This window comes from Nothobranchius furzeri, chromosome 17, assembly GCF_043380555.1.
Source record: "Nothobranchius furzeri strain GRZ-AD chromosome 17, NfurGRZ-RIMD1, whole genome shotgun sequence".
Classification (NCBI taxonomy): Eukaryota; Metazoa; Chordata; class Actinopteri; order Cyprinodontiformes; family Nothobranchiidae; genus Nothobranchius; species Nothobranchius furzeri.
This window is the reverse complement of record NC_091757.1, coordinates 46,607,185-46,621,712: the sequence shown is the minus strand read 5'-3', so window position 1 is coordinate 46,621,712 and position 14,528 is coordinate 46,607,185. Positions and strand designations below refer to the sequence as shown.

General features: G+C 40.5%; 2 protein-coding genes across 8 annotated transcripts in view; one reads left to right on the top strand and one right to left on the bottom strand.

The window, feature by feature from the left end:
• Window positions 1–2,635: 2,635 nt before the first annotated feature.
• mtrfr (mitochondrial translation release factor in rescue) lies at window positions 2,636–3,504 on the bottom strand. Its single transcript, XM_015973089.3, has 2 exons — window positions 3,003–3,504; window positions 2,636–2,920 (listed from the first exon to the last, which is right to left on the bottom strand). The coding sequence occupies exons 1-2, from the start codon at window positions 3,270–3,272 to the stop codon at window positions 2,690–2,692; spliced, it is 501 nt and encodes a 166-aa protein (XP_015828575.1). The 5' UTR covers window positions 3,273–3,504; the 3' UTR covers window positions 2,636–2,689.
• A 2,559-nt stretch (window positions 3,505–6,063) lies between these two features.
• Window positions 6,064–14,528, top strand: part of LOC107394189 (membrane-associated phosphatidylinositol transfer protein 2) — a 47,281-nt gene continuing 38,816 nt past the window's right edge. For all 7 annotated transcript variants that reach the window (XM_015973017.3, XM_054731705.2, XM_015973014.3 and 4 more), the window contains exon 1: window positions 6,064–6,286. The gene's annotated coding sequence lies outside the window, so the exon portion shown is untranslated. The remainder of the gene's footprint in view (window positions 6,287–14,528) is intronic.

The window sequence follows — 14,528 nt, the reverse complement described above, 5'->3', positions numbered from 1 at the left end:
AGGTAGCTTGGAGCCTGGTTGTTAAGAGCTCTATAGGTCAGGACTAAAACTTTAAACTGAATTCTATATTCTACCGGGAGCCAGTGGAGGGACTGTAAAACTGGAGTGATGTGAGCTCGTCTGCTGGATTTGGTTAGGAGTCTGGCTGCTGCATTTTGGATGGCTTGAAGGCGTGAGAGGGAGGTTTTGCTGAGACCAGTAAAAAGAGCGTTACAGTAGTCTAAGCGTGATGACACAAAGGCATGGATGATTTTTTTCCAGATCTGCAGTAGAAACCAGTTTATGGACTTTTGAAATGTTTCTCAGTTGAAAGAAACAAGAGCGGGAGATGGTTTTGACGTGTGAGTCTAAACTTAAAGCTGGATCAAAAATAACTCCTAGGTTTCTAATGTTGGCCTTGGCTGATGGGCAAAACAAGACAATTTCCTGCTCGATTTTTGGCTGAAGTTCCGGGGGTGCAGCAATCAGGGTCTCTGTCTTGTTAGCATTGAGGACAAGAAAGTTGCTAGACAGCCAGTTACTGATCTGGGTCAGGCAGAGTACAAGTGTGGCCAGCCTGTTCAACTGGTGTGGCATTAAGGACATATAGAGCTGAATATCATCAGCGTAGATGTGGTAGGAGATGTCTGAGAAAGACTGAATGATGCCAGCTAGGGGAAGATGAACCTTGTGGGACCCCGCATGTTAGAGAGGCAGTCTCTGAAGAGAAGGTTTCGGACTTCACTGTGAATGTTCTGTTGGTGAGATAAGAAGAGAGCCAGTCTAGAGCAGAACCTGAAATCCCAGCCAGGGCCTTTAACCTGTTTAGTAGAACGTTGTGGTCTACAGTGTCAAAAGCTGCACTGAGGTCTAGCAGGACCATGACAGAGCATTTCCCTGCATCAGCAGCCATCAGGAGGTCATTATGCACCCTTACTAGAGCAGTCTCAGTTGAGTGCTGCTTCAGAAAGCCAGACTGGAAGGGGTCAGAGATCTTTGACTTGGAAAACCAGGATCTGAGTTGGGTTTCAACAACCTTCTCCAGTACTTTGCTGATGAAAGGTAGCTTAGAAATGGGCCTAAAGTTACTGGTGGAGCTGGCGTCAAGGTTGGGTTTCTTTAAGAGAGGAGTCACTACTGCATTTTTAAAGTAAGATGGAACACAGCCTTGGCTCAGTGAGCTGTTGATCATAGTCAACAGAGATGGACTGATAGCGCCAAGGGACCCGACTATAACAGAGGGAGTTAAGATATCTGATGAGCATGATGAGAGTTTCATCTGACTGATTATTGAGGTTAAGTCATTTAGTGTAATTGGGGAGAAGGAGGTGAAAGACTCGGAGCACTGAGGGGCCTCCCCTCCCGAAGGGGTGAGGGCTGGTGGAATGCTGGATCTCAGATTCAACACCTTGTTTGCAAAAAAGTGGAGAAATCTGTTACAGTCATCAGCTGAAGATAGCTGAGCCTGCTGCGGAGGAGAAGACACGATGCTGGAGATGGTATCAAACAAAACCTTAGGATTATTCTTATTTTGGCATATGAGGTTGCTGAAGAAAGAAGACCTGGCATTTTCTACAGCTTCGTTGTATGACTCTAGAAGTTCTTTAAAAATATTCGCAATGAACAACCAGACCTGTCCTCTTCCACCGTCGTTCCGCTTTTCTATAGGAACGTCTAAGTTCAAGAATCTGGTTGTTCAGCCAAGGTGAACTGGAGGCACTGGAACTGCGGCCGGTTTTGTAAGGGGCGACCTGATCTAGAATTTTGAGGCAGTGATCATTAAATGAGTTGGTAAGGAGCTCTACATCATCAGAGGAAGGAGGTACAAAGTCAAAGAGGGAGGAGAAATTTAAAATGGTAGAACTGTTGATAATACGTCGTTGCTTAGCAGAGACTGGTAAAAGATTCAGAATTTAGGTTAATATGAAAAGAAACTGACTTATGGTCACTGAACACAACATCATTTATCTGCAGCTTATCAACAAGAAGTCCGTAGGAAAAGACCAGATCCAGGGTGTGGCCTGCTCTGTGAGTGGGACCAGACACGTGTTGAGAGAAGTTAAAAGAGTTCATCATGTTTAGGAACTCCCTAGTGGAGCTGTTAGATAGATCCTCAGCGTGGATGTTGAAATCTCCAACAATGATTATCCTGTCTAGTTTAATAGTTGAAGATAGGAGGTCCTGAAAGTCTGACAGGAAGGATGAAGTAGATCCAGGTGGGCGATAGACCAGAATTCCATAAATTGGTTGAACTCGATCATATTGTCTGTTCCATGCTAACATAAATATAACAATTTTATTGTTTATTACACATCCTATTTTACACTAAACTATTATTTTCCCAAACCAAGTTTATATTTGTTGAAAAACTCTTGTTATATTTACACCAAATAAGCATTTGACTGTAATTATTAAAGCATTATTTTTTCTATTGTTAGTGTGTGCTAGTTCAAAACCTTCCTTTTTCATATCTTCTTTAGTGGTATACCCTTCCCAAAAAGTTATTTTCATATCTCCAAACCCTCCTCCTATTATCATGCGGTGTGGAATGCCTGGATGTGCAACCAGCGCTTTCATTTAGTTTCTGTGTACATTTCTGTAACATGCATTCATGTTAACATGATAATATTCCATATTATGGGTTGAAATGAAAGTCTTTTTTCCTCGTTTGTAATTTTTTATTTAAATTGAAACAGTGAAAAGGTAAATATCATTCTTGATCGTTTCCCACTTTGGAGTGTGCAGCCAGAGCTTCCTTAAACAGTCTTTTTCTCTCCAGATTTTCATTCACTTTTCTTCTTTTTTCCTGTTTCTTTAACACAGATTCTTTCTTCTTTACAAGAACTTCACTGAACTCTCCTTTGCAGAAAACGTCAAGTTTCTCCCTCATGATTTCACGGGCTCGCTTTCGATTAATATCCACAGATCGGGTCTGATGACACTGGAGGGAAAACAGAATTAAAGCTAAAAGATGGGGCCTTTGTTCTTAACCTATTTTTATCTACGACTCTAGCGTTATTTACCTTCACCACAATCCCTGTGGGGATGTGTTTAAGCACCACACAGTTGCTGGTTTTGTTGGTGGCTTGTCCTCCGGGCCCAGATCCTCTCACAAACTGCTCTTCCAGCTCATCCTCAGCTAGGACTGGGAGATCCGTCAGATCCTTCTTGCCAACAGCCAGAACACACGTGAGTCCAGGTGGGTTCGGTCTCAGCAGACAGGGAGCAGCTCTCCACATGAGCCACCTAGACACACTCAACATCCGGCAGGTAAACGAGACAAGCAGTGACATAACATCCCAAGCTACTAGACGCAAGGAAAGAAATATAGTTGGTTTTAGATTCTCTCAGAGTCACGGAACGATTATTTACTTATTTTTTATTTAACTTCCGTGAACAACCGTCCAATCAGCAGGCTTAAAGTTTTCCTCGTGGTTGTGTTCAAAGCTGTATTGGGTCATTACCGCCCCCATGTGGACATTAGTGTAATTTCACAAATTAAACAAAAAATATTTATGTCGTGAGTCTTATTTCTTAACTTTATCGGTAAAATTTCATAACTCACTAGTAAATAACATATTTTAACTCAAAGATGACAAAAAATTTGAACAGTAGAGTAAAGTAAAGCAGAGTAGAGAAATCCATTTGTTGTCCTTCTGTAGTGAAATTCTGGTGTCACAGCAGCAAAGCAGATTCGCAGCATGAAGAATCACAACAGGAGTAAAGAAGAATAAAGAAAAACAAATAAAAGACTGTACAGTGAACAAAAAGCTTATGTGCAAAGATAATTAAAAGACTAAACTGAATTGACCACATTTAAAAATGTGAAACCTATGTAAAAAGACAACTAGATTTTTACAGGGAATGCGAAAGGAAACATTGTTGCAGTTTTAATGATGTAAAATCAAATAAAACATTTTTGTAAAGCACTTTTAGTGATAAAATCAGCACAATGTGATTTACATAAAAAAAACAGCAACTATGTTTATAGATTAAAAACACAGCTTCCACACATCAAAATTTCACAACCAATTTAAACATTTTGTACACAGCACACACCCTAACCCCCACCCCTTCGTGGGTTTATGATTATGTATTATTTAGCAGACGCTTTTGTCCAAAGCGACTTACAAGTGATAATCGGCATGTTGCCCTTGAGACTAACAACAACAATAATAACAACTTGACATCATGTGGGTCATTTAGTTATTAATGATAAATTATAGTCTTTGAAATTTTGAATTATAAAACACATTGAAATAATTTAATAGAACTGTAGATGTTTCTACAATCACTCCTATAGCATCCCTAATTTTATCTATCTATCTATCTATCTATCTATCTATCTATCTATCTATCTATCTATCTATCTATCTATCTATCTATCTATCTATCTATCTATCTATCTATCTATCTATCTATCTATCTATCTATCTATCTATCTATCTATCTATCTATCTATCTATCTATCTATCTATCTATCATCTGTCTGTCTGTCTGTCTGTCTGTCTGTCTGTCTGTCTGTCTATGTATCATCTATCTATCTATCTATCTATCTATCTATCTATCTATCTATCTATCTATCTATCTATCTATCTATCTATCTATCTATCTATCTATCTATCTATCTATCTATCTATCTATCTATCTATCTATCTATCTATCTATCTATCTATCTATCTATCTATCTATCTATCTATCATCTGTCTGTCTGTCTGTCTGTCTGTCTGTCTGTCTGTCTGTCTGTCTGTCTGTCTGTCTGTCTGTCTGTCTGTCTGTCTATGTATCATCTATCTATCTATCTATCTATCTATCTATCTATCTATCTATCTATCTATCTATCTATCTATCTATCTATCTATCTATCTATCTATCTATCTATCTATCTATCTATATCTATCTATCTATCTATCTATCTATCATCTGTCTGTCTGTCTGTCTGTCTGCCTGCCTGCCTGTCTGTCTGTCTGTCTGTCTGTCTATGTATCATCTATCTATCTATCTATCTATCTATCTATCTATCTATCTATCTATCTATCTATCTATCTATCTATCTATCTATCTATCTATCTATCTATCTATCTATCTATCTATCTATCTATCTATCTATCTATCTATCTATCTATCTATCTATCTATCTATCTATCTATTTATCTATCTTTATCTCCCCCTCCTTTTTCAAGAGGTATTGGGCTAAATAAAGAGTATCAGAACAGATACACGCACAATTTTGAACATTTTGTCTTTCACTTTAAGGACACTGAGTGCTAAAAAACAGTATAACTTGTCAACGCGCTCGTGTCTGCGGAAATGCGTATACCCACTTGTTTGAAGCGTTTTGATGCCAGCAGGGGGCAGTAAAACACGGAAATGATTGGATGAAGTTGTGTTGTCAAGTTTTCATATAAAACAAGAAAGACCGGAACTTACGTTGGCATGCATTTCGAAAAAAAGTAATTGGTGTTTCTTGCATAAGTTACAACTCAAAATTTTGTGTGTAAATATTAGGTAGTAAATATTGTTTAAATCTGTAACCCTAAAGGGCAGGGGTTAATAAAGAGGCTTCGACTATGTGTACGCTGCATAATTAGTTCGGCTTTTATTTTGAAATTGTATCCGGAAGCTTAATTGCAATGACACTTTCACAGAAATTTGTGTAGTGTTTGGAAGGTCTGAAGTCTTGCAGTGCCTCAGACTTGAGAGGGCTGTCAAGTTATGATGGTGAGAGGCCCTCATCTTTCTTCTTGTCGTCCTTCCCGGTTTTTTGGACGGAGGAAGCCGCTACTGAACGGAGGCCGTCGCTATCTGACAACAGGTCAAGTCTAACCGCCAACTCACGCGAGCGCAGCTTGGATAGCCAAGGACATTTTAACATTTTTTGCAACTTTGGCTCTTTTTTGGGGGGCGATTTAGGAAAACCACCGTGAGTTTCTCTCCGGCGCAATGGTGTGGCCAAATTTTGTAAACACGGGCAGACTGTTGATTCCATGTAACACACTCCCGGGCTGATAATGTGTCTCTGCGTGTCATCTTTACACGTCGTACCCGCTCCTCTTCCTCCGCCGCGGGGACAAACAAACAAGCGGCGACGGAAAGGAAATCAAACCAGTCGCTGAGTTTCGATGCGCTTCTCTCTCAGCTGTGGTGGGGATGTCGTTTCCAGACATCATCTTGTCGGAGGCTGCTTCACGCTGAAGGGATTGCGTCCGTGTAGAAAGTGGTGACCAGAAAACCTCCACAGAAGGGCTGCGGACGAACTTCGAATTACCGAAGTAGCGAAGAGCAAGAGGCGGTGCATCAGGTTCAGGTATGTTATGTACATCAACTGCCATCACTTTGCCATGTACCGTGCTGCCATGTTGCTAGGTAACTAAAGGACGATGGGTTTACTCCAGTTCATTTCTCAGAGATGCAATGCCACGTTAAACGAATCAGATGCAGAAAGGGTTTCAGAAAACACCCGCTGCCATTACTCATCGGTGTTTAGACTAACTTTGCATTCCTCCTGTGAGTGTGAACGCTCTGCAATGATGGCTTTGTTCTACTGCTGCACAGGCATGACTGAAGACATGTTCCGGTTTGGTGTCCTGACTGTAGGCTCTGCTTATCTTGTCACACACATGATCGTGGTGGGATTGTGAAACAACAGACCACCTCAGTGGCGTGTCCAGATCTTTTAAAATGGGGTGGCCCAGGTGAGGCACAACTTTGTGCATGGGTGGCACCAATGGTTATGCTTTTTTTGTTTTACCTCCAAGCCTTTTGTGGACAATGAAAAGCCTATTTAAAGGTAAATTAGTGTGGTGGCACCTGGGGTGGCCAATCAGATTCCAAGGGTGGCGTGTGCTACCCCAGGCCACTCCCTGGACACGCCCCTGGACCACCTTTGGGATCTCTCTCTCTCTCTCGCTCTCCCTCTCTCTCTCTCTCTCTCTCTCTCTCTCTCTCTCTCTCTCTCTCTCTCTCTCTCTCTCTCTCTCTCTCACACACACACACTTTCATTTTGCAACAAAGCCTAAAAAGTCTGTATGTGCTTATTTCCTATCATTTATCACATCTTAACCATTTTCTCTTAGTGGTTGTTCTTAATCTGTTCTCCACTGACTCCTTTGACTTTGGGGCCTAATTCAGTAATGCTCATTTTTCTGTCCACACAGAAAACAGTGACACATACAAGTGTGAGACTTTATGTAAGACCCTGCTTCAAATGGCAACACTCTCCAAGAGAGACTCAAGGTTTATTTGGGGACAAATAAGCTTCAGTTTGCTTTAGACTTCCCGCCAAACTTACATGCTGAAGACTTGTTCTTCCACACCTTAGGAATGGTTCCGTGTAAATGTGACTTAATGATTTTTGTCTGCATGAAGCATGTCCCTTCACTCGACTCAGCAGGGCCTGGGTGAGTCATTGAAGCAGTGCTGACTCGCTGGCTGTGGCGTCTGTTCTCCAGCCGATTGCTGTGCTGTCAATCCACTGTGGCCCTCTGCTTTATGTCCAACACCGTTGCATGTTTTTGATATAGGATCGCAATCTAAGATAGTGGTTTTGGGAGTCAGCGCTGAACCTCATTGGAACATGATGTGACGTGAATGTGTTGGAGACAGAAATGCAGGGCGTGCAGGGGAAAAATTGTTTCTCAATCAGGTTATGAGATTTTGTTGACATGTAAAAACTTGAGTTCCAGCTGGAAGCTATAATGTTTAGGATTTGTGTGACAGTAAGCATCAGCATTACTGTTTTTTTTTTTTTAAATATTGGCTTTTTGCACTTTGCAAACACTTCTGTTCGCTGAGCCTTTAATAATGACATCTGGTTAAAGTGCAATTAGCTCTTAAAATTTCCTGTCATTTTGAATTCCTAATGTAATCTAATCTTACTGTCAGGAACAAATATTTCATCATTCTTTTTTCATGAGTGACCAACAACAGACACGGCTCGCTGCTGTTCTGTCCTCTCTTGAGGCATTGATTAAAAGCTACACTGATATAATTAGAGTTTAGATTCAGTGGTATTGCTGTGACCTTTAGGATATTGTTGATGTTTCTCTCCTGTGGGCATGACAGCTCCTGTTTCATGTGCCAGTGTGTCAAACCAGTTTGTGGAGGTGGATCTTCTCCCTTTTCCCTCCGAGGTGTTGTCTCACAACGTGTGTCCTACATGGAAAGGGCTTTTTCGACTATGCAAATTTCAACATCCAAAAGCCGTTGGAAAACAATTCTGCATCTATAGTTCATCAATTACAGTTGGATTCTGTTTGGACTCGTTTTGATGCAATCCCACTTTGCATGGACAGAAGCTTTTTGTTTTTTTGCTGCCATCATAATGTAAGTCCTCTGTTCTGTTTAATTTTACACTGTTCTTGATTATGATCTTTGCTTCTTCAGCTTCATGACTTCATCACTACACTAGGAATGACTAGTAGTTTTTCATTCCCTCACTGACACAAAGTAAAGTGCTGACTGGACTAAAGTCCTCATTACAGAACTTGCAAAAGTTTCTTTTCATGTCTGTTTTAAACACTCGTGAACATGTTTCAAAGATGGCTAATCTCATTTTAATTTTCCGTTATTGTTGAAACAATGAGTCACATTTTCTGACATTGGCTCTTTTAATGTTGCTAAAGGTGTAGTTCACTGAAAACACATTTTTAATGATTATTTCTGATTATAATCAGGCACTCTTTTAAGTTTTTCCTCTGCAGTTTTTCATGCAGGCTGAACATGAAAATAGTCTCTTACGCTTATCTCCTGCATTAGCTTCTGATAGAAAATAGACGTTGAAATGCTAGGATTTGAAAAGCCTGACAGATCTACGTCACTCTCACTTAAAGAGACAATCTGTAGTTTTTACCATTAATCTCTGGAAATATTTATCAAAACGTTGTTGAAAATGAAAAAAATGATGTCCAGTTGTTAGAAAATATTGGTGGCTACGTACCTTATAACCCCCCCCCCCCAAAAAAATCAGGTTTAAAGTACCTATCTTTGGGGGACGCCATATTAGGTGCCATGTTTCCTTCTGGCCAGCTTGGTCCAGCACCTGTCAATGATGTCACACACTAGGTGATTGTCTGGACAGATAGATTCCATCAACAGATTGTTTTCTGTTGATGGAATAAACTGAAGGGTCATGAAAGTCTGAGGTTGCATGATTCTGCTCCACAGGTAACAACATTTAGCATAAAGTTTTTTAAAACTAGCAACAGCCATGGTGATATGGTGTAAAACTACCCTGAAATGTATGTATATACTGCCCCCTATCGCCAGGAAATTACAAACTGTAACGTTCGCATTCATGGACTCACCCATACCGGCTCGCGATGGGGAAGGCTGTTGTTGTTTTAGTATCCAGAATCTGTAGAGGACGTCTTGGCTAGCAGAAGCTAACCATTAGCATTAACAACTCAACCATATGGCAGAGGCTCCTCCAGGCTTGAGTTATTTGTGGAGCTAAAACATCCATATCGCAGCGCAAACAGAGTCAGGGGTCGAGTCACATTGCTGTTATCCAATCCGTGGCAAAATGTCCAAATATCAGGTAAAATAACATAAAATCCTGTCATGTTAAGCTCTTCTCTGATGTGGCAGATGCAGGCGTTTCTGGGCTTTTTTTTACCCAAGTATGGCTTCCAAGACGTTCAGTCCTACCAGAGACTTCTGCAAATTTATTGACTAAACAAGTTTCCCCACAACTTTAAAGCAACACAACAAAGCAATATTTTCTACCTTATCTGCATCCTTAGGGTTAGAGTCTTTTATAACAGTGATTGCAAACAATCCAAAACTTAATAAGTTTTTGAACAATAAATTTAACAAACTCTTAAATGTTAAAGCATGGTTTCTCAACCTTTTTCAGCTAAACGCCCCCCCCAAGTCATGCTGAAATCCCTTACTGCCCACCAATGTCCCATGCAGAGAAATGGAAAGTTTTTTGAAATAAAAATCATAATAAAAAAATAAATAAATAAACAATTCAGCCTTGAGTTTGAAACTGTTTCATACAAATATGTCATAAAAAGTATCATAAAAAGTGTTTTTAGCTATTAGCAACAAGATATTGTAGGAAGCTAATAATCCTCGGTCCAGTAAATTCGAGCTTCGAGCAAACATACTGCTAATGCTACCTTTCTTAGAGTGTCTCTCTTTAATTACCTGAAAATAGTTCAGTTCCTTTAAAGCTTTCTCTGGATGCATTTTGGACTCCTTAAGCCGGGAGGGTTTCATTGCTTCGTTTCAAAAAACTTTTCACAAAGCGGGCACATGGGGAGTTGTGGATTCGTGGGTGAAGGAATACGTCCATACCGAAGGTAGTGCACATTGTACTGTCAACACTTCTTTTTATTCTGAGCCATTGTCTGTTATGAATGTCCTGGACTGCTAGCGCCCACCATTAGCATCTCAGCGCCCCCTTCAGTGGCAAAAAACTTTCACCGCCCCCTTATATAGTCTGAACGCCCACTGGGGGGGCGCTACAGCCCCCGTTGAGAAACCCTGTGTTAAAGGAACAATGTGTAGTTTTTATTTGTTAATCTCTGGAAATATCCATCAAAATTTTGTTAAAAATGAATTAAATGATGCTCAGTTGTTGAAAAATATTGGTGGCTTCGTAACATATAACCATAAAAATCTGGTCTAAAATACATGGTAGGGGGGGTCTAAGTCTCTGGGCGACGCCATATTAGATGCAGTGTTTCCTTCTACGGGAGCCCTTGAGGACAAAATGCTTTTGCTGGTTTGTAACAAACAGTTTCAAAACTTTCACCATTTATAAACGTTGTTGTTTTACACATTTATCTCTTTACTCATTGCCACTGACGAAAGGGGGTCTGATGTGCTTGTTGTTATTCTGAAGTTTGCACTCCCCAGGGCTTTTTGACCCTAATGAGGATCCATAGTAAGGTCTTACTCCAGCACAAAAATACTGCTTGCTTGCTACAATTTAGGTATGCACTGCCCCCTATCACCAGGAAAAATACACGCTCACACACACACACACACACACACACACACACACACACACACACATATATATATATATATATATATAAAGTCCCACTAGTCATCATCACACACTGGTGAAATGACATTGCCCCATTTGACCCATCCTCACGGGGAGCAGTGAGCTGCAGCAATAGCTGCGCTCGGGAACTTTTTTGTGGTTTAACCCCCAATCTAACCCCTGATAGCTGAGTGTCAAGCAGGGAGGCATTGGGTCCAATTTTTAAAGTCTTGGGTATGATCCGACGGAGATTTGAATCTCTATAAAGTTGTTTTCAGGAATGTAAATATACATAATTGCAGGCTGCCCACAGATGTGCCTGACTTAAAATCGACTCTACTAAAGAGTTATATTAGCAGATGCAGATATTTAAAAATGGGTAAATATCAGTCGACCGATAACTCAGCCTGTCCCTATTCATTTTATTTTAGTTAGATTGCAAAGGTTTGCCAGACTTTTTTTTTATGGAAGGAAAAATAAATTTGTCACATTGACTGTGTGAAGACAAACATTTTTTTCCTCCTTTGTAGTTGTTGAATTCAATCATTGTAAATTCTGTCTTTTTTAAGTGACTGCAGAAAGCTAGGTGGAGACGCTGCAACAAGCTCTTTGACGAATGAGGGTAATAATTTCTAACTGTGCACATCCTGTGCTAATGTTTGCTCATTAGTGTCATGCAGGTCCTTTTCTCCAAGACTAAAATTACTCACCCCCCCCTCCCAATGTTATACAGTCACAGGAGAGTCTGCCAGGCTTGTGATGGTCAAGAGCAAAACACTGTAAATAAATGCTGTGTGACGAAGTGATGGTGGAGTGGAAAATTCCTGACAGAGGAGCCTGCAGCTTCTGGAGCATGTGTCCCAGCCTTGTTTGAGTATTCATAGCACTGCACATGTGACAGATCTGTTTTCCTGCAGTAACCCTCACTTTGACTTATCATTCTCTCAAAGTATAAATATATCATGCTGCGACAAAAAAGAACATAGATGACAAGTGAGTTTGAGCCGTTGACTACTGCATTTTTATTAAAAGGAACAAAGCGAGACACATTTCCTGACACTGAGGCCTGGATGACGTATGCAGCTGCTGGCTTCATATTTTGGTTCCATATGGGTGCTTTCTGAGCTGTTTATCAACTGAGATCAGTCGCACAGGAAGAGTGACTGAACACCAGGTGCACACAGAGCACCTCTGCTTTTGCAAAACCCTTTGTGACTGTCCTGTAATGTGTATGTTATGTGTGATTTATCCATAACATGAGAGGGAAGCCAGAGTATATTTTTGACTCTTGGACTATTTTGGAAGTCTTTGAGATGTTGCTGTTCTGCTTTATCTCGCCCACCCTGCAGCATAGCCACGTTCATTCCAACCCTCCACAAGATAGAAATCTCAAAGCTGATAAGATGCATTTATCTTAAATAAATTATTTTGTCACTCCAGTTTTGTCTTGTCAGCATATAAATGAGCAGATGCGTAGTTTACTGTCTCTATGTAGCCCTAAGATTATTGTTTGCATGGTTTAATTGGTCAGCTTTATAGCAGGCTGTTGTAACATATACTTAAACAACTTTGGTGTGTTCTTGCTGTGTTGAGTTTCAAATTCCATCTTTCAGTTCTTTTTAAAACACAGAAAAGGTTTATTTACGATAAACGAAGGAAGTGACGCCACCATCGGCGTCAGCCTGATTATGTTTGCAGCCGCAAACGAAACGTTGCAGGTAAATAAACCTTTTCTGTGTTTTAAAAAGAACTGAAAGATGGAACGTGATACTTAAACAATTCAGGTGTCTCATAATTTTATAATACCATCTTGTTTTTTTATTGCATAGCCTGTAGGTGCCGGTAGTTCCCCAAATTGTTGTTGTCTTTGCCGAAAACAAATCCCTAGACAAGGAGTAGCTTGATTTTTGGCAATAAATGTCCTTAACGTCATTCTTTGCCTGTGGTCTTCTACATAGAGCAGTAATTGAGCTCGTAAAAGCAAGTATGTGAGTTTAAACACAAGTTGTGCATATGATGCCAGAGCATGTTTGTTTCAGGCAGTAACGTGAAACTTAAAACCTCGGTTATTTACGTCCACAAGCAAAAGCTGACAATAGAGAAATCCCAAATCTCCACTTTGGTCTAAGGGGTTTGAAGGGATTTATATTGGGTGACATATCTTCACTTACCATAATTTCCGGACTATAGAGCGCACTTCAATATAAGCCGCAACCAACAAAAAAAAAAAAGGTTTTCTACACACACCACACTCAAATACAAGCCTCTGCGCAGCAGCCACATGCAGGTCTCCGGTGCACAGCGCGTGTATGGCCACAACATTAGATAATTAGACAGAAAGATGCTACACAGAAGTTTTTCGTTGTTTTAATTCAACAAAACAAATTTTAAACATGGGTGAACGTGCCTGCAAGTTTAGAAAAGAAAACAGCACTGATAGCATTCATATTTCTGGATAGTTATAAAATAAAAACAGCACTGACCCGTTATTACTGGTAATTTGCATGCATGTTTAGAAGAAAAGAACAGCGATGACACAGCATTAATAAGCCCTGGATGATTAGAAAATAAAAACTGCACACAAAACATGCCTGGTTAGTAATGATCTGCACGGTGGAAACTCTGGAAACACCTTGGCCGCCTGCTCTTTGTGTGTTCACCCAGTCTTCAAGAATGTTTTCCAATTCTGGCCATCTGCTTTTATTTCCTCTGAAAGCTTTTGTGGTTTTTTTACATTGACTGAGTTCTTCCCGCTGCCTCCTCCAATGTTGCACCATTGATTCATTTATGCCAAGCTCCCGTGCATTTGCTGTTTCCTTGTTTGATGGCCAGATCGATCGCTTTTAACTTGAAAGCTGCAGCATATATTACATATGATATCCACGTGTTTTCCATGACGAGGGTGTGTCTGATGTGTAAACATGTCGCTTTAAATCAAAGAGCGTCTTCTTCTGCGCATAACGTTGTCTCACTTTACTGCTGGAGAGTGCCTCTAGTGGTTGTTGGCCAACAAAAATCTACACATGAGCTGCACCATGATATTGGCCGCAGGCTTCAAAGCACAGGGAAATAATAGTGGCTTGTAGGCCGGAAATTACAGTACTTGTGGAATACAGGCCAAAACTTAGAAAAATATCATTTTGTTGAATACCCGGCTACGTGTGTACTTGGTTGAACTCGAAAATATCTAAGAATACCTAAAAGGCTGCTTTTACATTTAAACAACATTTAAACAACAAACATAATTTTCCCCCTTTCAGGAATTATGCATGATTTGTTTCAGAAATCCATAAAAATGATACTTTTATCATATGCATTGTGACATCCATCCATTTTCAGCCGCTTATCCAGATTTGGGTCGCGGCGGCAGCAGCCTAAGCAGAGATGCTCAGGCTTCCCTCTCCCCGGCCACTTGGGCCAGCTCCTTCAGGGGAATCACAAGGCTTTCCTAGGCCAGCCGAGAAACATAGTCCCTCCAACGTGTCCTGGGTCTTCCCTTGGGTCTTCTCCTGGTTGGAGGTGCCTGGAAAACCTCACCAGGAGGCATCCT